The following is a 26411-nucleotide window of genomic DNA, read 5'->3' as shown; positions in this document are numbered from 1 at the left end:
AACACGTTTCAAAAAAGCAGGGACAGTGGTATGTTTACCACTGTGTTACATCACCTTTCCTTCTAACAACACTCAAGCATTTGGGAACTGAGGACACTACAGTCCGGGGGTCTGCATTGTCATATTTTGCGCTTCATAATGTGCCACAGTTTGAACATTAAATATCTTGTCTTTGTGGTGTATTCAATTGAATATGGGTTGAAGAGGATTTGCAAATCATTGTATTTCGTTTTTAATTAGATTTTACACAATGGCCCAACTTCATTGGAATTGGTGTTTTTAAATATATATATATAGTTATTTTCATTAATTATTAAGATCCCATTGTCTTATGTACAATTTGTACATGTTCAATCAAGCCCATCTATTCTGTCACGTGATAATTTCACAAGGACCACAATGAAAATAAGAGTTTATGCTTTACTGTGTCAGTGTATCACTGATACATTCACCTTTGTATGTTTATACTGATGTTGCAGAATAAGGTCAATTGATCAATCCTAAATATTTTTTTTGGCTTTTTAACAGCGTCTGCACGAGGGCCTGCGTGTGCACATACATGAGCTTTTGAAAAGAGGGGAAGTTACCTTTGATCGTGTGTGATGATCGTGCATGAAAGATGTCTTGTAAATCACTCCAGAGGTGTCATCAGGTTACAAAAACAGCTTTTACAGTTTTAGAAGCGTTTATTTCTTGCTTGCTTTTACATAATATATGAAAAACATGTTAGATTTACATAGAAACTCAGGTTAAAACTCAGGGTAAAAAGCATTTTCAAATTAACTGTCTTCATTCATCAAGAACTTTAGTGACGTTAGAAACGAGTCTTATAGGGGAACTGAGGCCTGTGGTCCTGGTGCTTACACCCAGATACTGTAGCCGACAGGACTCAAGTCTATCACAGGTTACTTCCCGACCTCACACTGTTACTCATTTACCTCTGGGTGGACATGGAGAAGTCTTTTATTCAAGCTCACAGACAGGCAGTGTGAAGCACACACCTGAAATTGAACACCTGCCTACGCGTTCTTAATCTAACTCCGAACTACAGAGCAGTCTGCTCTGACCATTACCAATAATATAATGGTAATGTGCCACTGGTCAGTTAATCTAGAAGAGACTAATATGATAAATACTTTGAGTACCTGGCAGCACTGCAGCCTGTCCTGGTGCTGGGCCTGCAGCCGGTCCAGGTTAGCTCGAAGGCACCGCTTCTCTTCAGGAGGAACAGTGGAGTCAGGTTGGTCCAGGAGGGAGCGAGCCGACTGGGCAATCTGGATCAGCTGGGACTGCTGGGCCTGGAGCTGCTGAAGTTCCGTCTGAAACACAACGCAACAGTTATGTGATGGAAATGGTGATACTATAACTGCTGTTCAAGACAGAATGAACCAGTGTCTCACCTGGAGCATCTCTGTGCGAGACATCAAAGCACCTTCTGGATATGAGAATGGCGCATCAGGAACATCTGCTGCTCCAGATCCGAGTCCTCTGCTGCCAGGTTGGTTCAAGGTGGACAATTCATTTAACAGAGAGTCTATCTGGCCTTTGGTTTCCTGGAGTTCCTCAACTGCCTTTGCCTGGAGAAGGAGAAGGAGCACAAAAGCCTCAGCTGTTAATAATGTAATGTTTTTCTAACTCAAGTCAATAAGTCAGTAAGGTGTGTTCAACCAATCAAGAAGCAGCACACACCAGATCTGGCTAATCAAGTGTAGAAAGACGTTGTGGAAAATGAGAAGGACAGGTGACCTTCAGGAGGAGTACTGGTGACCACTGAGTTACAGCTTTGACTGAAGACAATACCCCAATAAAATGCAGTTGTCATTAATCTAACAAATATGCAAAATTCAAACTGAAAAATATTGTAGGTCAATGTAAAAACATTGGACTTTGTCATGCCATGAACCTGCTGAAGTACTAGTTAGATGTCTAATGTGTAGTTGCATTCATGTCTTTACCCTTTGTGTGTTCTGCTGTACGGTGGTGCTGATGGCCGTGTCCAGATCTGACCGTGTCATATTTGCAGAGTCTGTGATGGCACTGTACTGCTCCTTCATTCTTGTGAGCGCCCCCTGGAGATCCTCCCTCTCTTCTCGGCTCAGGTCATCTCCGCGCTCTGCCAGCAAATCCTCAACAGAGCGAATGGTTTCGGCTATGTCCTTCGCTTTAGTCTGAAGGTCCTTCTGTAGATCCTAGAGAGGCGTTTGATTTGGTCAAAGACAAATTAGATAAGAGAAAGACATAGCAGCTGAAAATGTGAGACAGGAAGATGTGGAAAAAGTGGGTTAAATGTACTGGGGCATAAACAAACCCATGCACAAGTAGCATGACCGGAAATCAAACCCAGGTCTACACACTGGTAGCCCGATATGTCGTGGCAACCGTATTACATCCAAGGTCGATTTAGAGATGCCTGTGCATGGGTTTGTTTATCACGGGAATGTCACTGCATGCCGACAAACACACGGTCCTTGATAGATCCTTAGTCTGGTCTGATGGCTGGGAAATTCCAGACAATCTGGGTCTGAGGACCTGCTGTAGCCTTCATTTGCCTTCACAGCCCAATCTGCAGCTAACCTGCTGTGCTGCGTTTGTCGAATCCTCAAAATAAATTAAAATAGAATTGTTTCACACCTCCAGGTTCCTCTGCTTCTCTTGCAGGATCTTCACATCGTCTGAATCCGCTGCAGCTCTCTGCCTGTCCAGCACACTGGCAGCTCCAGCCAACCACACAGTGAGACTCTCTAGTTTCTGAGAACACTCTACCTTCTGCTGCTGGGTCACCTGAGAAAAATGAAGTGCAAGAAAAACAGCAAAAACCAACATAGAAAGAAAATTGTGAGCACAAGAAATTACATTTCCGAATGAAAAAAAAAAAAGGCCCACGACACAAATGTCTCTGGGACAAAGATGACAGGACAATATCATCCCTAACAAGCGCACCAAGACAGGTTTGTCCCTGAACAGCGTCTTTGTGTAGTGCACACAGTGCCAAGGTTTGAGCAGTTTGTGTCCAGAGTTCACACATATAAACATATGAACACACAACACGCTGGTTAAGACATGACAAACAACACAAAGAGAAATTAATATCAGTGGATTTGTTGTTTTTCCTCTTCCTGTCGGAGTTCAGCAAGATGAGAGGAAAAAACATTTAAGCACTGTAGCCAGCAAAGTTTCTCTGCTAGCAAATTTGGAGTCTTTTCCACCGTAACAAGTGATTTTCTTCAGCAGCAATCTGCAACAGCAAGGCAAACAGGTTAATACGACAGGTTACAGAGACATGTAGCGCGGGAGCAGCGAGGGCAATGAAGATATTGCAGACTTAATGAGGCAAAGCTTTGGAAAACTGAGCAACAGTAGCTCGCTAATAACACGACAACCCTGCAAAATCTGACCGAGTGCATCTGCCAAAATATTTAATCTAAACACTTAATATAAGACACAATCAGTGGAAATGCAAAACAACAGGAAGATACAAGGACTTTTGATAATACATCTTTAAAATATATTGACTAACTATAACATTTTTAAGATGCTGTATTAGAAGTAAAAAAAGTAACACTTCCTAATATTAACTGAAATATATGGTAGCCCAAAAAGATTACTCAAGACCCTATTTTAAGAAATCTTTAGTGAATTTTCATTTGTTCCATTGGCATTTTTTAAAAAAGATGAAAACAAGATATTTTAACTGGAGAAATATTAACAGATCAAGTGAAAATTAAACATGTTTAAGACACAGTAACTGTGCCTTAAACAAGTACTGAGTGCATTAATGAACATACCTTTCAGAAGTTAGATATTTCTATATTATAAATCCCTTTTATACTGTTCTTCTAAAATATTATAATATTGTTAGAAATGCATTTTCAATTTTTTTTTTGGAGCTGTAGGCCGTAATTATCTGGCTGTAATAAAAAAAAAAAAGAAACATTTTATTTTCTATGTACTGAAAATAGAATATGTAAAATGTTCACTTTCTGAAATACCTGACAAAAAATATTCAACCTTTTCATGATTTTTGAGAAGCACCTGTATATTTGGTGACTGTGTCTTATATTAAGTTTAATTCAATATCTTCTATAGAAAGATTCTGAATGACGTCAGATGACAGCAGATGGTGCTGGAAGTTCAAACTATAGCATTTTGTTTGCATTAAGGGGTTTTTGAGGCTAGAATGAGTTTAGCATTAATCAAAATGAACATGTGGGCAATACCAGCCCGACTCAATCATCTTTTTCCAAACCTCTCGGTCCTTTGCATTCTGCCTTTCTTTGGCCTTCTCTTCTTTCTCCCTCTTGCTCTGGGCAGACAGAGCGCTGGACCAGGCCTGGGCTTGGCCCGATGCTCGGTGGAAGGTCTTTTGCAGCTGCTGGAGCTGCAGCAGCAGCTGCCTGCTTTGCTCAGGGACCAGATCCTGAGCCTGCTCCGAGATGAACACCTGAATGTCAAAGGCCACAGCGCTGACCTCATTAGAGCGAGCTGACAGAAAGGAATGAAGCTCCTGAAAGAGAGAGAGAGGATATGCAGGAAATAATAATATAGCTGCAACACTCAAAGAGCAGAACAAAGACAAAAAAATAAAAAAAATAAAATCACAAATGCCAACAAAATCAGAAGTTTTTCTTCATAAACTCAGTAACTCGCCTTGTAAAGACATAGCTGTTGAGCCAGCTGATCGTAGCCGTCATCTTCTGCTGTCATTTTTAATTTCTCAGTCCCTGCTATTCCTCCATTCATCTGGGCTTCTAACTCTTCCAACAGAGACAGCAGGTTCTCCACACGCCCAATCAGCAACTTCTGCTCAGCTGCAACTTTGGCCTGAGACGAGGTGAGAGACAGGACAACTGATGTAACAAGCTTGGGAGTCAGGGTTTCTAGTCACCATAATATTTATGAACCTCACTAGTTCCACCTTGCTAAATCCTAGTTTTCAGTACATTGCATATTTTACCTTGTATGAGATTTTGTAGTCCCGTAAGCTTTGCAGAATGTCTTCAGCAAGTGCTCTAGCTGTCTCAAACCCATGACCCAAGCTCTGCCCATCCTTCTCTAAGGCCAATAGGAGCTGGAAAGGAACATCTTTAGGATGGGTCTTCAACAAATGTGCAGCAGCTTCTATTTCACTGCTGATGTTGGGCTCAAGGTCACACAGCTCAGCATCCAGAGCCTGAGAATCAGGTTCAAGAAAAACTGGTTTCCAGACACTTGATCATTTTAGCAGTGACACAATCATCAAAAGCCATTCTCTACTAACTAGAGGTCATCATCAGATACCTGTCAGTCTGTCATTACCTCAGTCTGTCTGATGATGTCATCCAGGGCAACAAGGCCATGTCCTACTGATTGCTGTTGCTGCTGTTTAAGCTGGACCTCGATATGCCTCACCATGGAAACAAGGGCCACGATTCGCTGGTCATGCTCCAAGCATTCCTCACGAATCTGTGGAGACTGAGATAAAATGACATTCCAATATGAGCAAAAATAGATGGAAATCTGCAAAATGAATAAAATCTAAATCTTTTACATTTTCTTACCTTGCCAATCAAGGCCACCATCCCCTCTTTGTCCAAAACAATTTCTCTGTCATCCTCTTCCAAACTTTCAGCAGCTCTATCACATTCAAGAACCCCAGCCGATTCAGAGTCACCTGAAACACCTTCTGATTGTGAAGGTGCTGATTCAGGAGACTCCAGATGCTGCTGCTCTTTTAAAAACCTTATTTCAAGGGTGTCAGAACGTTCAGATTCAGACTCTAAGTGCCATTTCTTAATTTTATGTTGGCCCGGTAATGTTGCATCAGAAGTTACAGAAGGAGCTGCTGGCTGGATGTCAGGACAACTTTCAACAGAATCATTAGTGTTTTGGATGCCCAAGTAAAAGGGTTCTTCATCTCTGCGGGATCCAGGGTGGTCACAAAGCCGTGGTTGTTCCTGCTCTTCTGGCTCCATACGTGCACCTCCCGCTCCTTCGGTCTGATCCTCAACACATGAATTGAGTTCTGCTGACTGGGTAAACTTTATCACAGCTGCATTACCACTAATAGTATTTGTCACACATTCATTTGCTTTATCAGCAACTGAATACTTTGGAATGTCACCAGATGACTGACCCTCTTCCTGTCTGTCGGTCCTCTGGTCCTTTATCATGGCTACCTGTGAACACCTGGCTTCAGCAGTCAGTAACATCTCTGGACCAGGCTTTGCTTCGACCGATGCGGCCTTGAATTTCTTGTGTTTCTTATTTCTTTTACTTTGCTGGACTGACATGACAGTCTGAGGTTCTTTTTGAATGGCCTCCTTTCCAAAACCCAAGTTCATGTTTATCTCATTTGAAGACGTGTCCAATAGGATAGGGTCTACATTCTCTTGGACAGAATGTCCATCCACAGTCACATCTTCCTTGACCTCTGCGAATGTCATCTTTTCTTTAACACTCATCCTTTTCTCACTCTCTGTTGGTGGATCATCAGCTCTCCTGACAGTCTCATCTTTAAGAGGATACCTCTCCAATTCTTCAGGCTTAGCTTGCTTCATGTCTCGACATAGATTTTCCTTCCCTACCTCCCTTCGAAGTACCTGCAGCTCCTCAGCAGCCTGCTTCTTACTGACTCCTCGTTCAAACACTTTTTTAAGAATGCTCTCTTTAGCCTTCAGGATTAATGCTGCTTTCTTGTCCTCTGGCAGAGTGGATTTCTGTGGGAAACCTTCCTCCTTTCTGTTCACCTCCTGCTTGCTCTCAGCTTGTTCTGGTTGCTGACAGAACTCCTTATTTTCAGACTCTTTGCTCTGCTCCTGCATTTGTTTTTCTCTCCTGTGACTCACTTCTGGAACATCAGGTACTTTATTATGTACTCCATCTTTCTTTGGCCCAAATGCAAAATCTCTTACTTCCACATAATCTGGACCTGCCTCCTGTTCTCGTTTTTCCAAATCTTTATGAGCCTTAACTTCCTGATTCCCTCCTTGTTCGTTGCTGTTTCCACTGTAAAGCTCTGTGACAGACGGGCGAGTCTGAGACAGGACATTCTTATATTTGTCTTGCAATGGAAACTCATCTAAAACTACATCAGTCGCCTTTGGTTTACCTCCAACTTCTGAGTCAACTTTAACTTCAAAAATTTGTTTTCTCTGCATTTCCCTGTCTGGGTCTTTACTCTTCATTTTGTTCTTTCGCTTTTTCTTGCTTTTGCTTTCCATCTCTTTGGACACAGCAGTCCGTTTATGTTCAGTGCCAGCACTCGTATTTGCTTCAGTCTTTAGAGTTTCCTCTTTCTCGCCTAAACTATCGTCTGTGACTGCGGCTGAATCTCTCCCTCTCTTTTCTTCTTCACCGTATTTTAGCTGTTCAATGTCTTTTTTGATTTCTCCATCACTCCTAATAGTTGTTAAAGAATCTTTCAGGTTTCCTTCTTCAGTAACATCTATCACAGGTATGAATGAATCATTGGATCCATGCTCGTTTTTGTCAACCTTCAAAGGTTCACCATCAGGCTTGAAAACAGGTGTCCCTTCTCCAACTCCTTTGAGTGAAACATCATTGCCATCATCATAGATAGATGCCTCACTGGACTCTTCTCCAAAATCAATACAAGTGCTGCCCCCAGGGCTGGCACCACTGACAGGCTTCTGTTCAGGGACTGGCTTGGATTTATTTATGTGTTTTTGAGGTCCCATCTCTTCTATGGCTTGCTGAATTCTTTTCTCAACATTTGTGGCAAACTGAGAAAGGAGGTCTATGGACTGATCTAGTTCAATTAAATCCTGTCCCACTGACACTGATGGTGCCGTTTTGTCTTCTATTCCAGCTGTAACATAAAATGTTGCCTCATCTGATTCTATGCCATCTGTCACTTTCATCCCAACATCCTCTGTGCTCACCCAACCTTTCACTGGAGGTGGAGACCTTGAAGGCAGCTCAGTGTTTACATCTGACCAGTATGCTGGGCTGTCTGAACTGGACACTGAGACTATAACACCTGGGCTGTATGTACCACTGGATGACCCAACAGGTGTAATGCTATCGCCATCATCCTTCAGAGCCATAAAAGTAGATTGTTCCTTAATCTTTGAAACCATGTCGATAGAAATCAGCCCTTTTGTAATCGCATCACTGAGACTAGATACACGTTGTCGGGTGACAGGATCAACCAAACCACCGTTCAAAAACTGGTTGCCTGCTATTGCTACAACCACATCTTCTCCAACTAAACCTCTTTTAGAAGCTTCAGGTAGCTTGAGCCTTTCCCCAGTGGTGATATCAATAATGCCTCCACTATCTGCCTGGCTTTTGAGCGCCCTTAAAGCTGGAACTGAGTCAACTTGTTTGGAAGCAACTCCTTGTGGTAGGGTGAAACTGTTGTTTCCTTGCTCATCCTGAAGACCTCTGAATGGCTTCACCTCCAAGAAGCGTTTTCCCGTTTCAATATCTATTTTGCCCTGTTTTACAAGTTCTGAGTAAGGCACAATGCGAATAGACCGGGGGTCAAGTACTCCCTGTGTTATAGAGATAGAAGCCATAACCTCACTGGCAATGCCCTCGTCAAGAAGACCCTTAGAAACCGCCTCTGTCACTGTCAGTCTACATCCAGAAGCTGGGTCTAGAATGGCTCCCGTCAAAGCCTGGAAATTTAAAACTTCTGGGTGCGACAAAGGGCTGACTTTCCCTTGGCAGGCCAACTCTAGTTCCTTTAGCCCTGGAGCCATAGAACGATCCACTAGCCCTCTAGTTACAGCGTTACAAACTGCAAGCCTCATTCCTGAAGCATGATGTATGATGCCACCCTCAGCCACTTGCCTTGCCAACACTTCATAAGCTTCTTCTGTGTTAATTAACCCTTTTTGAATTGCTTGTTCCAGAGGAATAGGGGCCTTAGAGGGGGGGTCAATAAGCCCTTCCATCTGTAGTTGTAAAGTGGCTTTAGTGAGCACTGTTGATGTATTTGTCTCCTTTCCTTTGTAAGCCTTCTCTAGAGCCACCAGAGATTCTCGCTGATGTTCCTCGATCAGTCCTAGTTTTTCTGCTAAAGTGACAGAGACCTTCTTATCCCTGCGCAAGTCAATGACTCCCCCAGACACTACCTGGGCCTCCAGAAGACGAGCAGCTGTGTTGGGGTCAATCAACCCTGCCTGAGCTGCTTCCCTTACCCCACATATCTGCTTTTTCTCTACATCCACAATGCCAGCAATGGTTTTATCTGACTTCAAAACACTACACATGAGGTCTTCATCTAGCAAACCCTCTTGCATTACATCTTCAATACGAAGGGATTTGCAACTAGTGGCATCTATAAATCCACCAAAAAGTTCAGCCTGAGCCATGACCCTGACTGCAGTGTGGGCAGGGAGGATGCCCTGGACTACTGCTTCATCTGGGAGCATCCTGTCCCCTTCTATCAAGAAACCTCCTTGTTTGAGCTCTTGCTCTAACCTGTCCAGCTCAGTATCTTTGTCTTCCTTTTCCGGTGCAGATTCAAGGATGTCAACTCGAACTGTAGCATGTGTTGCCACTGCATTCAGTGACATTAGCTCCTCCTCTGCTGCAGGTTGTGTCAAACTCTGAGCATCCACATCTGTAACATTTGGACCTGTGACTTGTGTTTTCTGACTTGCTGCCATGATCACAGTTCCTGTGGATGTTTGTGTAATGGCAGCACGTTGGAAAGATGAACTACTCTCTTGTCCATCTTGCTCACTGAGTTTTGATTCATTTGTTCCCGCTTGATCTAAAGCGCTTGTTAATCCATTGTCAAGATTTCTACCCAAAGCCATGGTTTCACTAGTTGTTTTCCTTTCATTCTGTATGCACACAACTTCATTTACACCAATCTTACCCTTAATTGTGGTAGCTAAACTACTCGCAACACCTACTTTTACAGTTGTTTGTTTCTGCAGTTGTGGGTCATGTTCTTCTTTGTGTCTCTTTCCTAATTTGCCCATATCGGCCATTTTGCTGGAGTCACCGTGTTTGCTTGCTGTGACTACAGTGAAACATTTGTCTTTAGGCTCATTTTGCTTGTCAGTCACCCCCTCACCTGTCAAAACTAACTCTCTCACCCACCTTTCCTGCCCCCCTGTGATCATACCACTTCCTGCTTCAGTTTCATTTGAACATAGAGATTCTCCAACAACCAGTTCAGTACCTCTGACCAACTCTACCAGTTCTGGCTTGAGCACCACAAGGCGTTTACCAGAATGTGCATCCACATAACTATGAGTCATAACATGAAACAATTTGTGTTTTTCTTGTTTGGTGGAGGCGTTTTCATTTGTTTGTGCTGGACTGCAGGCAAGACCTGCAGGAAATGATGAAAGGGTTGGAGAGGATGGAGATGGAGAGGAGCTTGTGGAACCCCAGCTCAAGTGGTTCAAAGAGGGAGTACCTGACTGGTTAATGTTGGGAAGGATGTCGGGAATGTAAAGGTCTTTGAGAATATTTACTATACTCGGTAGAAGGGCCTCCTCAGCAGCCTGATTTAGTGGCATCACCTGTAGGGTTTCTGGGTTGTACAGAGCTCCAATAACATGACGCTGTTTTAGGATTTTCCTCGCCAGCTCTCCCGAGATCACTCCTTGTTGAAGAGCTTCTGCAATGGGTAATATTTCTCCAGATTCAGGCCAAAGCAATCCCATAAAAGCCCAAAGAGACTCAAGTACCAAAAGTGCTAAACGAGGAGAGAGAAGGTCCCTGTGAATGCTCTCATCTAACTCAAGACGCTCCCCACTGAAAGGGTCTAGTATTCCCCCGTTTAGCAGCTGACGTCCCAGCATGGCACATGCTAGATCCTGGTCCATCAGTCCATGGTGAACAGCCTCATGGACTGTTAGGCGGTGGCCAGATCTTGGGTCAGCAATACCGCCAGCAAAGAGCTGGGCTTCAAGAAGCCGTACAGTAACTTTCCGATCTATCAGACCTTCCTGGACTGCACGGAAAATGCCAACCTTTCTTCCAGAACGGAGGCAGACAGTTCCTCCAGGCTGTTGTTTGACAGGTAGGACAAGGAGACCTGAGTCACTGTTAAGGACACTGCGCTGCTGTAGCTCATACAGGTTTACTTTTTCAGCCGTGTTTGGATCGATGAGCTCCTGATGTTGCAACTGTGACTGGAGCTTGGTGAAGATTCTGGGAGACAAGAGGCTCATATTGTCTGCTGTTTCCAAACTCATTCTTTCACCTCTTGAATCTTTTAGCCCTCCTGTGTTCATCTGAAGTTCTAAAATACGGAGTCCCACCTCCTCTCGGATAAACCCACCCTCCATGGCTACAACTGCTGGCAACACATTTTGTTGTTGATGAACTGAGGATGTAGTCTGGCTTACCACAAGTAAGGCATTCTCTAACTCAGAAAGTGACTCTGTGGTACGGAGGTCAATTAGACCCTGAGCTAGACTTTGTTTCAGTGAAAGTTTGCAGGGGGAGTCAGGGTGGAGGAGCCCACCCATTATGACCTGAGCCTCCAAGAGCACACAGCAAGTGTCCTGGTCAATAAGACCATGTTCAGCTGCTTGGAAAACTGGGAAGGTTTCCACTGTTCCCAAATCGATGACTCCGGCGATAACATTTTCACTCTACAAAAAAAAAAAAAGAAAATACGGCATGTTTTTTTTTTTTGTTTTTTTTGACAAATTATATTCATTTATAGTTAAAGCCATGTTCATACATATGATACCAGTGGCAACTTAAAACAAGCACTGCAAATACAATAGAGCCAGTAACAAAACTGCAGGAATAGACTCAAACTAAGGGAAGCATAGACACATATTTCTCCATCTTCCTTTATTAAAGGAAGATGGAGAAATATTCAGAAGGAGAAGAAAAACTGTCTACCAGAGACAGGAAATATATATATATATATATAAGCAATCAAAAGAAGGAGCTAGCGCTACTTACCATATGGGCTTGTGGAACAGCCTAGGGCTTGGCAGAGCGAGGCGCAACAGGTGAGAAGCTGGTTGTTAGCTTTCTGCATGCCTTTGACTCCTAATACTGCTCTAACTGACCCCCCCCATGATCACAGCCTAAAACCACATCAGCTAAAATGCTCAGTTGGATTTCTTCGATAGGCGACTGGAGATCAGTATGTTAACACATCTGATCACATAAAGCAATTGATACACTGGCACCCCATGCAACTGGTTTCATTATCAATTTTCATTCTTTCCTACAGCTGAATTGCAAAAAAGTAAATGATATCATGATCAAAAAACCCAATTATACTCCAATTTAGAATTTAGGTTTTTGTTTGCTACACCGAATTAAACCTGCCAGTTCTCTGATTTATGATCAGAATCACTGATAAGTTATTGCACAGAGTTAAACCAACTAAGCTCCATACATACACCTTTATTACAATGAGGATGTCTAAATGTTCTGCATGGACTCCCAGAGCTCATTCTGATCCTCTGCTGACTGCTCGGACGTCCAAAATTCTCCTCTGGCAGCTGTTAGTGATTTTCAAGCAAAATGCTGGTTTAAGGTTTCACACATTAATTGTACGCATTAGAACATACAAACACAAAACAAATGCAAAAACTCTCACAAACACTCGTGATCTGGACACACCATGCTCAAATGGTGAGGTGGCAAGTTTTGCACAGCTGGCCTCTGGTGCACTTACACATTCAACAGTGACTTTTAAAACAGTTTTGCAAAACTCTGCTAAACTAAGCGTGCACGTCATGACGCAAAACACTAAGAATCACAAAAATGAGGTGCAGCTTTTAATAGGAAAATATATCATGACCGTATGAATGCTGGTTATATACTTTTCATCCCATTTTGGACTGATTTACTACAGAGGACACGCTAGGACTGCAAAACTGACTGTAAATGTGCACTAGCACATGATGTACAGGTATAATCCTGCAGCCTACATACTGTATTGTTTATACAATACATACACTATATACCTATATGGATGCAGTAGAGCAGTGATTTCCAACATGTGGGCCCAGGTCCACGGGGAGGAAGGAGTAAGCGAGGATATGGAGATACTACAAGTGGCCATGGGACGTCTTTAAAAATAAGTTTTTAAATATGTTCTTTGATTTTCAATTTTGTAATAAAGTTTAAAATGATTTATAAATAATAATAACACAAAGACATGGGATATAAATGATGTGTTAGTCTTCATTTATCTGAGTTAGTTTAACCTGACAGAGGGGGACTCCATCTTTGTACCACGTGATGATCAAAACTGTGTTCACAGGGCCCAGAAAATTCTCACATTTCAAAGTGGACCCCGACATTCTGAGCTTTGTGAATGGCTGTTCATTACTTATGCTGTGACAAGTTTTCTTATCCAGTGCATGAATAAGAAGCAATATGGCAACATTTTGTTGTACAGTGAGTGAGATGACAGTGGAACGTGATGTACTCGTTTTTCAAAAAGAATCCACAAAATCTTCTAGAAACAGTGCAGCTCTAAGAGCCACCAGCATGACTCATGAAGCACCGCACTGATGCAGCTTCTAGAAGGACAACCGTTCTATCATCCACATTTGTTGTGTAGCAAATGTATTTTATGATGATGATGATGATGAAGACTGCAAAATTAGTGTGGGGACAGTTAATGACATGAAGACAGGCTTTGAATCAATACGACAGTTCAACACTTCATGCTACAGCCAGTCCCAAATCAGACACAGTCGGCCAGTCAGTTCTTACTCCATCTGTGCTCACATAAATAATTTAAATTATCTGTCTTCTAAACCTTTAGTAGACGTGTGTGGCTGATGACAAAAAACACAGCCGTGCACAGATGTCCAAGAATAAAAAGAATATTTGAGGTGATCTGAATGCATCTGAATGGGGTCTGTAATTTGTTAAAGTTATTCGGGTGAGATCTGTCCATAGTGCTGATGTGGATAAAATAAATAAAACTGCAAACTCTGTGAACACACAACATGCCGTATCACACGCACACGCTCGCCAGCCCAGATATGAACACCCATTCAGCTCACAAGCAGACTGAGCAACATTTTCCAGAAAGTAGCATCTAGTAGTGTCAAGCTTGCATCAGCAGGAGACATTTTTTGCCATAAATATGCATTTCCAGTGAGCCAGAAGAAGTCCGGTCTTGCTGCCGCTCTACCTTTCTTTCCTCCTCCTTTGCCAGGTGAAGCTCCAGCTGCTGCAGCTGCTGGTTGGAAAGGTCACACATTTGGCTGTAGGTCGTCGTCAGTTGGTCCAGCTGAGCCTCAACGTGAGCCCGTTCCTCTGGAGACAACCTGACCGGACGCAAGGGACAGCGGTTAGAGGAGGAAGGCGCAGAGGGTGGGTCTGACATTCTGACTGTACGCTGACCAAATGTAGGTCTTCCATGGTGATCATGATCACGTTGAGGCAGATTTCTCAAACATTACATTCTCAAATTATAACAAAAGTGAAATGATCTAAAATTTAAAAGGAATATTAATTTAATTTTGGAACAGGGTTAAGAAAAAAAGTTAAAATACTTTCTTTTAATTCCTAAAATTTACAATATCTTTTCTTTTAAAGAAATGCCATGAAGACTACAGGGTTTGCTTTTCACTTCAAAAAAGATAAAATGCATGTTGGTAAAGACAGGAGTGTGTGCACAGAAAGCACACGCTACACGTCCTGTGATGGTCTGAGTTTCTTTGTGCACGACGTCACGCATGCTGTGTATTACGCATTAATAACTTACTTGTAGGCCTGTTTGGACAGCAGGAAGACCTGAGCACTCCTGATGGCTTCACTCACTTCCTCCTTCTTGGCTGCCAGCTGCTCGTTGACGGCCTGGAAGCAAACAGAGGAACAAAGTCACCAAACATACAGTTATCGTTCCGTCGCCTATAATGTGTCAAAGGCAACAACAACTTCTTTTTCTATGTCATTCAGTCAGAACGTTTTATGGACCCCCATCTACACGTCCAAAGCACCTACTCTGGATATACTGAGAAGTGCCTTGCTTAAAAGCACTATGTAGAGCAACATTCAGAGCAGAAACAAGTTAAATCCTGTTGTACCTGTTGAGCAGCAAGAGAAGACTCTGTATTGGACCCGCCTGGCCGTCCCTGGAGTCCTCTGACCCAGCCCAGCAGGTCAGAAACATGGCCCACTCTGGCCTGCTTTTCCTCCTCCACCTCTTTCTGCACGGACAGACAGATGAAGGATTTACATGCTCAGTCTCAAATTATTTAGACAGACATCTGATTCACGGTTTCCCAGTCTGCAGGTATGGACTCCCAGTCAGATACAGTGGGGTAAAAAAGTATTTAGTCAGCCCCTGATTGTGCAAGTTCTCCTACTTAGAAAGATATGAGAGGTCTGTAATTTACACCATTGGTACACTTCAACTATTAGAGACAAAATGAGAAAAAAAAAAAAAATCCAGAAAATCACATTGTAGGATTTTTAAAGAATTTATTTGTAAATTATGGTAGAAAATAAGTATTTGGTCACCCACAATCAAGCAATATTTCTGGCTCTCACAGACCTGTAACTTCTTCTTTAAGAAGCTCTTCTGTCCTCCACCTGTTACCTGTATTAATGACACCTGTTGGAACTCGTTATCTGTATAAAAGACACCTATCCACAGCCTCAAACAGTCAGACTCCAAATTCAACCATGACCAAGACCAAAGAGCTGTCGAAGGAAACCAGGAAGAAAATTGTACTTGTGCACCAGGCTGGGAAGAGTGAATCTACAATAGTCAAGCAGATTGGTGTGAATAAATCAACTGTGGAAGCAATTGTAAGAAAATGGAAGACATACAAGACCACTGATAATCTCCCTCGATCTGGGGCTCCGCGCAAGATGTCATCCCGTGGGGTCAAAATGATCATGAGAACGGTGAGCAAAAATCCCAGAACTACACGGAGGGACCTGATGAATGACCTGCAGAGAGCTGGGACCAAAGTAACAAAGGCTACACACTACGCAGAGAGGGACTCAAATCCTGCAATGCCAGGTGTGCCCCCCTGCTTAAGCCAGTACATGTCCAGGCCCATCTGAAGTTTGCCAGAGAGCATATGGATGATTCAGAAGAGGATTGGGAGAATATCATGTGGTCAGATGAAACTAAAATAGAACTTTTTAGTAAAAACTCAACTAGTCGTGTTTGGAGGAAGAAGAATACTGAGTTGCATTCCAAGAACAACATATCTACTGTGAAGCATGGGGGTGGAAACATCATGCTTTGGGCCTGTTTTCTGCAAAGGGGACAGGACGACTGATCTGTGTTAAGGGAAGAATGAACGTGGCCATGTCTCGTGAGATTTTAAGCCAAAACGACCTTCCATCAGTGAGAGCATTGAAGATGCAACGTGGCTGGGTCTTCCAGCATGACAATGATCCCAAACACCGCTCGGGCATCAAAGGAGTGGACCGTAAAAAGCATTTCAAGGTCCTGGAGTGGCCAAGCCAGTCTCCAGACCTCAACCCCATAGAAAATTTGTTGAGGGAGTTAAAAGTCCGTGTTTCTCAGCAACAGCCCCAAAACATCACTGCTCTAGAGGAGATCTGCATGGAGGAAGGGGCCAAAATTCCAGCTACAGTGTGTGCAAACCTGGTGAAGACTTACAAGAAACGTTTGACCTCTGTCATTGCCAACAAAGGTTATGTTACAAAGTATTGAGTTGAACGTTTGTTATTGACCAAATACTTATTTTCCACCACAATTTACAAATAAACTCCTTAAAAATCCTACAATGTGATTTCCTAGATTTTTTCTCATTTTGTCTCACATACTTGAAGTGTACCTATGATGAAAATTACAGACCTCTCTCATCTTTCTAAGTAGGAGAACTTGCACAATCAGGGACTGACTAAATACTTTTTTGCCCCACTGTACAGATGAACCCCGTTAACTCGTGTTTTGGCTTTACTCGCAGTCTATTTGTGGACCCAGAAAATTTAGACTACTGTATGTTTTAACTTGCAGGTTACCCGCGGTTCGATTTTGTGGAACACAACTTGCGCGAGTCAACAAGGTTTACCTGTACTTGTATTTTCCCAGATATCACACATGCATAGAGCACATTAAAGTCTGTCCAGTCCGTATTGGACTCATCTGATTAATTTCAGAGAGTGAGAAACGAGAAAAATAACATGCAGACACACAAGTAACTTGAATTTTCCTTCAAAGTGAGAAAAACAAAGCATGAAGTGGTTAAAAATGAAAAAGTCACACCTCTTCTTCTTCTAGCCTCCTCAGAGCATCACTGATGTACTTCACATGTTGGGTTGTCAAAGTGACCAAGGCTGTGTAGCGAGTCCTCAAGTCCATAAACTGGAGATTTACCAGTGACAGAACATCAGTTATAGAGGAAAACAAAACAAAAAACAATTAAAGTGTACATCATGAGATTTTTTTTTTTTTTTAATGAAATCTTTTGAAACGTGGCACCTCCTGCGTGATGGCATCAGAGGAAGAGTGCATCCTCCTCCTCTTGACAGGTGACTTGTGCGTCGACTCCACGAAGGCTCTGTACGTCATCAGCTGGAGCTCATAGTCCTGCAGAAGGCACCATGTGGATCGTTAAAAAATACTGCTATGCAAGAACATTTTAATGTGTAAAATGCAAAATTAGCGACTGTAATCTGACAATTATAAATTAATTCAATCCCAAAATCTCCCTGATAAGAAAAAAGATTAAAAATAAAAAGTGTTTGTGCAGCAGAGATGTTTCTCAGTGCGTGTTGTACCTTCACTGCTGTGCAGTACTGTTTGGAGTGTGTGTGACACTCGTCCAGTTTGGTCTGATTGTGTTCAATCTCAGCTACTAATGCCTGAAAAGATCAAACATGTCATTTATATCAAACTGCAATTAAATGTCTTTTTATTTGCTTTTCATTTACTCAGCATTCATCAGTTTCCACTGTTATCAGACTTTACTTGGCAGATAACAGTCAATTCTACAATATTCAGATTTACCGTCTGCTGGGCCAGCTGCTCAGACAGAGCCTTGCTGTCCATCTGTCCAGGCTGTGTGTTCTCTTGTCTCTTTGTTGTGTCTTCGATCCATTTTACCAGAGCAGAGTGACCATCTCTGTACTGCTGCAGGACCGAACCGAGGGCTTCCAAATCACTTTGTCTGGAAGGAAACAGCAAATAAACAGCTCCATGTTTTACATGCGTACGTTGAAAAAAAAACCAAAACAAAAAAACAAACAAAAAAACCTTGACCTTTTGTGCAGTAGACCTGGTCTCACAAAGCCAGATATTTTAGTGAAGCTTTAACAGAGCAAATGCTGAAGAGGATGGTGATGTGACATTAATTGTCAGGTACTGCAAGTACACAGTTCACTACACTGTCAGTCCTATATTGTAATTGTTCAGAAAGGCTTTGAAAATGTTCCGTTTGTGCATCAAATAAACACTGACCTAAAGGGACGATTAGACTTTGCTCCTAGTTCCCACTGAAGGATCCTTGGTTCCAGCTCAAATGACTTTGGGTCAAATGAATGGTTACTTAGTGAGTCAGATGAGGAGGATCACACTGACATTGTGAGGGAACATCAGGTACAACGTTTTGTACATGTGTTGTGTTTCTTTGGACATGATCTAGCACACATTTGGCTCTGCTGAGGACCCCAGCAGCTGGAGAACGTCAAGGACATGCCACCTTTTCACCTGGCCTGGGACACGCCCACATGCCCCTGAGTGAGTGTTGTACCTTCACTGCTGTGCAGTTTGGAGTGCATGTGACACTCGTCCAGTTGGCCAAGGACACACCCACAATTCATCTGGCTGCAGCAGATCTATGGTTATTTTAGAGAGGTGGGAATGGACCCAGACAATCTCAGACTAGGGATGGGACCGATCCGATCCTGGATCGGTATGAATGAATGAATGAATGAATGAATGAATGAATGAATGAAAACTGTTTATTTCGAACATTTGATACAACAACAATTACAAGATAGATCAGTAAAGACAACAACAAAAAAGTTCCTACTGTGTACCCAACATGTCCGAAAAGGGGTAGGGTGAAGCATCAGCTTATTTATCCCTACCCCTTCTTCCCCACAACCAGTAATACCCTTTGCCACATATACACATAAATTCCTACACACCTAAACCGATATCAATATATATATATATATACATATATATATACACACACATACATATACACATCAACATACACATATATACACATATATATACACAAACATAAATATACACCTACACATACCTACTTACATACAAAACACTATATATTTACAAGCCGAAGCAAACAACAAAAACACCCTAACCCTCATTACCCTTCCTCCTCCCTATACCCAGAAAAAACCATATTTTTGTACCGCTGTTTGAACTGGTTCATGCTTGGACATTGCTTGAGCCCCACTCCCAATCTGTTCCACATCCTCACCCCACAGACAGAAATACAGAAACCTTTTAATGTTGTTCGTGCCCACTGATGCTTTAAATTAAATTTCCCCCTCAGACTGTAATCCCCTGATCTGTTAAAAAACATATTTTTAATATTTGCTGGAAGTAAATTGTTTATTGCTTTATACACAATTTGTACTGTTTGAAAATGAACCAAGTCTGTGAATTTTAATAATTTGGATTGTAAAAATAGTGGATTTGTATGATCTCTATAGCCAGTATTATGAATAATTCTTATAGCTCTTTTCTGCATTACTGATAGTGATTGTGTTGTACCTTTATAAGTATTACCCCATACCTCTGCACAGTACTGTAAATATGGTAAAACCAGTGAGCAGTAAAGAATGCGGAGTGAGTTGTGGTCCAGAATATGTTTCGCTTTGTTTAGAACTGAAATGCTTCTTGACAGTTTACTTTGTATATGTTTTATATGAGTCTTCCAGTTTATCTTATCATCTATCATCACCCCCAGAAACTTATTTTCATGTACCCTTTCAATATCTACCCCCTCGACTTGTAACTGAACCTGTATGTCTGTATTACAATAGCCAAATAACATGTATTTTGTTTTACTTAAGTTTAATGATAATTTATTTCTGTCAAACCATATTTTCAATTTTCCCATTTCTATACTGATCCTCCTCAGTAACTCCTGCAAATCCCCCCCTGAACAAAAAATGCTTGTGTCATCTGCAAATAATACTAATTTTAATATTTTGGAAACATTGACAATATCATTTATATAAATTAGAAACAGTTTTGGACCCAATACTGACCCCTGTGGGACGCCACAAGCATTGTCCAAGCATGATGATGTATATTCCCCCAACTTCACAAACTGTTTTCTGTTACTTAAGTAGCTTCTCACCCAGTGCAACACCAACCCCCTAATCCCATACTGTTCAAGTTTACTGATTAATATGTCATGATTGATTGTATCAAAAGCCTTTTTAAGGTCTATAAATATTCCAACTGAATGTAATTTGTGGTCTATGGCGTTTGTAATCTCCTCAACTGATTCTATTAATGCAAGTGATGTTGAACTATGTGCTCTGAATCCATATTGACTATCAGTAAGTAATTTATGTTTATTTATGAATTTGTCTAATCTATTATTGAATAACTTTTCTAATAATTTGGAAAATTGTGGAAGCAAAGAAACAGGTCTATAATTTGTGAAGTGGTGTCTATCCCCAGTCTTATACAGCGGCACAACCTTAGCTATTTTCATTTGATTGGGAAATTTACCGGTTTGAAATGATAAGTTACAGATGTATGTTAATGGTTCTACAATCCATTCAATGACCTGTTTTACCACCACCATATCAATTTCATTTAAATCGGTAGATGTTTTATATTTACAATTATTCACAATGTCTATAATTTCATTTCCATCCACTGCTGTGAGGAACATTGAACAGGGATTTCTTTCTATGAGATTATTATCCCAATCCTCAGGTTGGGAATCGGGAATTTTTTCTGCCAAGCTTGGTCCAATATTTACAAAAAAATTATTAAAACCGTTGACTACCTCATCCTTATTTTCCTTCTTGACATTATTATCAATGAAATACTGAGGGTAACTCTGTTTTTTATTACCATTTTTGATAATGCTATTTAATATATCCCATATTCCTTTAATATTGTTTTTGTTATTATATAATATGTTACTATAATATTCCTTCCTACATACCCGTATAATATTAGTTAATCTATTTTTGTATTTCTTATATCTATTTTCTGCCTCTTTAGTCTTTAGTTTTATGAATTCTCTATACAGTGTATTTTTCTTATTACATGCATTTCGTAACCCTTTCGTCATCCATGGTCGAGCTTGGATTTTTTGTTTTCTGTAGTCTTGTTTAATTGGACAATTTTTATCATATAATGATGTAAATATTTGTAAAAAAGTTTCATATGCACTATCAACATCACTTTCACTGTATACCTTTTCCCAGTTTTGCTCCTGTAAATCCTTCTTTAGTGTGTTCATGTTTTCCTCTGTCCGCACTCGCCTGTATTTTATTTTCTCCTCTGGCTGATTCCGCCGATGGTTTCTATTATAAACGATGAAAACTGGTAGATGATCACTAATGTCATTGATTAATAATCCACTCACAGTGTTATTCTCAATATCATTGCTGAATATATTATCAATTAAGGTGGCACTATGGGATGTAATTCTGCTTGGCCTGGTGATTTTTGGATATAAACTCATACTGTACATTATACTGATAAATTCATCTGTTATTTTATGCTTATTTGGATTGAGCAGATCAATATTTAAGTCACCACAAATGAACACAGTTTTTTGATTAGTTTTTGAGAACATTTTTCCCATACAGTCAGTGAATGTTTCAATACTAGATCCTGGTGCTCTATATATACAGCTGACTAATACATTTTTGCTTTTTTCTTCACATATTTCAATAGTTATACATTCTAATAAGTTATCAATCACAGTTGTCATATTGTCTACTATTTTATAATCCATGTTCTTATCCACATACACAGCCACTCCTCCTCCACTCTTATTTTTTCTGTTTACACAATTAAATTCATATCCATCCAGTTCAAAATCCATTCCTTTATCTTCATTGATCCATGTTTCTGATATAGCAATTATGTTAAATATTTTTTTAAACTGACTTAAATATTCTTTAATGTTGTTAAAGTTTGCATATAGACTTCTGCTGTTGAAATGGATTATTGATAATTTGTTATCCGTTTTAATGATCCGATTAAACTGTTCATCTGTATAATAGCAACAACTGTCATTGATATTTGAGAAGAAATTATTGTCCGGGTCTATATCGTGCTCCAAGTCCAGTACATTGTGGTCTGTGTATTTAAATGTTCTCAGTTCTACTTTTCCATGATCAGCAATCCTTTGAGTTATATCCTTCTTGTCTCCAGATGTAGATGAATAGGTAGTAGATGAATAGGTTCCTCTGGTCTGTGTCATGGTGTTGTGATGTGTTTGTGTCCTCATACCTTATTGGTCATATCTGTCCAGATCCTCGCTTTAAGAAACACTATTGTTCATATTTGTCCAGCTCCTCGATGTTCCTTATTGCCATGACTTTTGCTTGTTCTGGTGATCCGTTCAGTTTGATGAATATTTTACAGTTTGAAGTCCATGTGTGCTGGATTTTTCCCTGTTTCTTCAAGAAGCGTGCTTTCCTGGCGATGTCGGCATTCCGTTTGGTGAGATGTTCATTGATGAATACGTTTGTCCCTTTCAGTTTTCTTCCTTGTTTTAACAGTGCTGTTTTGTGTTTTCTGTTGATGAATCTCATGATGACGGTTCGTTTATCACCGTCATTTCTCCGGGGCAGAGGGTGGCACGCTTCAATGTTATTTAAATCCATTTCTATACCTTTAGATAGGAGGAAATCAGCAACCTGTTTTTCCACAGAGCTGACCTCCTGTTCACTGGGATCCCCTCCGCTCTCATCTGTTACCGCCCGTGCGTAGGACCGTGGTTTGATATGAAGACCTGTGATGATGACGTCGTTGATTCTGGTGTACTGCTCCAATTCAGCCACTCTATTTTCCAGCTGCACCAGATGCCGGTCTTTCTCGGCATTCTGGAGCCGTAATGCCTTCACCTCCTCCACCAGATCCATGATTGATTTCTGTTGCTGCTTCACAACAGAAATCTCCTCTGATAAAAAGTCCAGAGATTTTTTAATATCGTCACCTTCCTCCGCTGTCAGAACCTTCTTAGGCCCCATGGTCGGCTTATGAGCAGCTTGTCGATCGCCGATGTTAACAGCCTGCGTTGTTTGTCACCGGGATGGCTCTGCACTTCGCTGGTGCCGCGCGGCCTCGGTGTTTCCGCGCTGATGGATGCGCGGTGGCTGCACGAGGCCTCGGGGAAGCGGCACTCGTGACGCGCGGCTCTAATGACGCAGCGCGCGGCCTCAGTGAATTCACCACGTTGGGCCTCGGACGTTGTTGCTGTCCAGTCGCGGGGCTAAGTTGCCGGTTGAGGTGGTATTCCCACTGTCCGGGTTGGCAAACACCGGCGTGGCAGATGGCAACTACAAACACCACCTCTGAAAACTCAGGTACAAACTTTTTGCAGCTCACTCTGACGACACGCAGCTCTGACTGGCTGTGACTGACGCAGCTCTGACTGTGAAAATCAGGTTCAGATACTGACGTAATTCACGTTTCAGAAAATACTGAGCCAACCCGCAACATTTTCCAAAACCGGTGAAGAGCCACTGTGAATCCTCTTAACTGCTGTTTGCTCTCTGCTTGTTTGCTTCCGAGCGAGAGGAGGAGAGGTGGAGGTTTTCTGAAGCTGGGCTGTTTGAGAGAGCTCTCTTCTACAGTGTTCTATTTCATTCCTCCTGACTGCCAGAGGGCGGTGCTTTAGCACCTGGATAACTACATGTGCACAGCACAGAGGTCGAGAATATATACCAACAAAGTCACACCATTGAATGTGACCTGGGTGACGTCACTGGTTGTCTTTATATACCAGACGCTCGCTTCTTTTCTACATTCTCGCATTCTTAGAGGTTGAGAACGCATTTAGCTGCGATTGCCGCTTTCGCTTGTAGCCTTCGGTTGGAGCTACGTGCACTGCACACGTCCTCCAGAGGCTGCGAGACACGGCTTCACCGTTTTTTGTATTCTTTGACGCCTATCGTGAGTACACCTTCCTAAACGCCGGGTGCGCGCCTTTGCCGCTGCCCTGCTGGGTATTTTCCTCTGTGCACATTAGCTGTGTTGTTTCGATGAAAGCTGGCTATTTGTTTAGTGGTGTCGCTAACCCCGTTAACTATGTGGTAGTGTGTGTATCAGAACCAGTATAGTGTACTGTGTTGGGCTTGCCGTGAGTGTTTTCCACTCCTTGAAGTACTTTGTCTGCACTGCCGCCATTTTGTTCTATTCAATTTACTTCCTTGTTCCAAAGAAGGATGGCAGCTTTTGTCCTATCCTCGATCTCCGACGTCTGAATCGTTATATCAAAGTGCTGCAGTTTCACATGCTCCACACATTAGATGTCCTTCAAACTATCACACCAGGAGACTGGTTCACGAGTGTCGACTTAAAAGACGCCTATTTCCATGTGCCAGTGGTGCCTCATCACAGGCAGTTTCTCCGCTTTGCTTTTGAAGGTCAGGCATACCAGTTCAGGGTGCTTCCTTTCAGCCTCTCTCTCGCCCCTCGTACATTTACCAGATGTATGGCTGCAGCACTAGCCCCACTGCAAGCGCTTGGATTAAGAATCCTACCTTAGACGATTGGCTTGTCTGCGCTCTGACTCAGGAGCAGGCGCACAACGACACAGCTCTTCTACTGAACCATGTCTCTCATTTAGGACTCACAGTGAACTTTGCAAAGAGTTCTCTTGTTCCCAGTCAACAAACGACCTTCATCGGCATTGCCATCAACGCCCTGACTATGACTGCATCGCCATCCCCGCAGAGAGTGGACGATGTAATTCGTCTCGTCTCACACATTCAACTCAAAGTTGCATCAGCACAGGCTTGTACGACTCTCCAACCAGTGCCTTCTGCACCTCAAACCCTGGGGGAACGTGGACTTCATCTGGAAGGGTATCCCTCTAGGCTCTGTTCCTTCTCACCGAGAGGTGGTTGTTACAGATGCATCACTCAAAGGTTGGGGGGCCGTGTGGAATCACAGGATGGTGAAGGGTGTCTGGAGTCCCCAGGAGAGACTCCAACACAAACGTGCTGGAGCTTCGCGCTGTGCGACTGGCTCTCAAGCATTTCCTCCCGGCCCCGAGAGGAAGACATGTTCTTGTCCGGTCGGACAACACGTCAACAGTCTATCACATAAACCATCAGGGGGGCACCAGGTCCAATCACTCATTGGCAGAAACTCAGAAGCTTCTCTTATGGGCGTTGCCTCGCCTTCAGAGTAGTTCATCTGCCCGGTGTACAGAACAGCGCAGCGGATTTACTCTCCAGACAGAAACAACCACCGGGAGAGTGGAGACTGAATCCGATTGTGGTCCAAATGATCTGGCAGAAATATGGTGCAGCGGAAGTGGACCTTTTCGCTTCAAGCACCTCGACACATTGCCCACGATGGTACTCCCTCTTGGAACCAGACAGCCTGCTGGGGCAGGATGCATTGGCTCACCCGTGGCTGGATTGCCTCCTTTATGCCTTCCCTCCTCTCCCGCTGCTGATGTTGACACTGCACAGGATAGATCAGAGCAGCCACAGGGTGCTGCTGGTTGCTCCATTCTGGCCTGGGAGGATTTGGTTTCCCATGATTTATAAACTCCTCGAGGGAGAACCTTGGGCTCTCCCGGAGAGGAAGGATTTGTTGTCACAGCTACAGGGGAGGATTTGGCACCCTCACCCAGAACGCCTTCAACTGTATGTGTGGCCGTTGAGGGGCCAGACTCCTTGTTAAGTTCTTGTGACCAGGCTGTTGTTCAGACTATCCTTAATTCACGTGCTGCTTCTACCAGAGCTTTGTATGACAACAGATGGAAGCTGTTTGCGCGGTGGTGTGCGAAACAAAAGTTAGACCCGGAGCATTGCCCTGTGCCTATTCTCCTCAAATATTTACAAGAACTGCTGGAGAAAGGACTTTCTGTCGCTACCTTGAAAGTTTATGTTGCTGCAGTCTCTGCCCGGCACATCTACGTTGATGGCCGGTCAGTGGGTTCACACCTTTTAGTGTGTCGTTTTTTGAAAGGTGCTCTACGTTTGCGGCCTCCAAGGCTTGCACGCATACCTTCATGGGACCTTCCTCTAGTCCTGGAGTGTTTAAGCTTATCTCCTTTCGAACCAGTTGAAAGTGCTGATCTTAAATAGGTGTCAGTGAAGACTGCCTTTCTACTTGCACTGTCTTCGGCTAAGCGGGTGGGAGAGACTGTTTGCGATGGAATTCTGACGGATCTGGGGTTACGCTGTAGCCTAATCCGTCCTTTTTACCCAAGAGAATTTCAACTTTTCATGTTAACCAGCCAGTTTCCTTGGCTGTGTATGTCCCGCATTCTGATCCAGGATTATCTGTTTCAGGTTCCCTGTGTCCTATCCGAATGTTGAAG

At 42.5% G+C, this 26411-nt stretch overlaps 1 protein-coding gene across 28 annotated transcripts in view; it reads right to left on the bottom strand.

Moving 5' to 3' along the window:
* Positions 1–26411, bottom strand: part of macf1a (microtubule actin crosslinking factor 1a) — a 431888-nt gene that overhangs the window by 148495 nt on the left and 256982 nt on the right. For 26 of the 28 annotated variants that reach the window (XM_034161160.1, XM_034161171.1, XM_034161172.1 and 23 more), the window contains 16 exons: positions 17900–18059; positions 17671–17754; positions 17372–17479; positions 17156–17254; positions 14991–15113; positions 14669–14760; positions 14093–14228; positions 5538–11567; positions 5296–5451; positions 4955–5170; positions 4648–4821; positions 4247–4504; positions 2632–2781; positions 1956–2189; positions 1401–1577; positions 1146–1319 (listed from right to left, as the gene is read on the bottom strand). In XM_034161160.1, coding sequence (XP_034017051.1) covers positions 1146–1319; positions 1401–1577; positions 1956–2189; positions 2632–2781; positions 4247–4504; positions 4648–4821; positions 4955–5170; positions 5296–5451; positions 5538–11567; positions 14093–14228; positions 14669–14760; positions 14991–15113; positions 17156–17254; positions 17372–17479; positions 17671–17754; positions 17900–18059 — 8371 coding nt within the window. The remainder of the gene's footprint in view (positions 1–1145; positions 1320–1400; positions 1578–1955; positions 2190–2631; positions 2782–4246; positions 4505–4647; positions 4822–4954; positions 5171–5295; positions 5452–5537; positions 11568–14092; positions 14229–14668; positions 14761–14990; positions 15114–17155; positions 17255–17371; positions 17480–17670; positions 17755–17899; positions 18060–26411) is intronic. The other 2 variants (XM_034161150.1, XM_034161167.1) reach the window with 2 other exon arrangements.

The sequence above is a fragment of the Thalassophryne amazonica genome, chromosome 20, assembly GCF_902500255.1.
Source record: "Thalassophryne amazonica chromosome 20, fThaAma1.1, whole genome shotgun sequence".
NCBI lineage: Eukaryota > Metazoa > Chordata > Actinopteri > Batrachoidiformes > Batrachoididae > Thalassophryne > Thalassophryne amazonica.
Note: the sequence above shows the minus strand (reverse complement) of the source record. Positions and strands in the feature narration are given on the sequence as shown.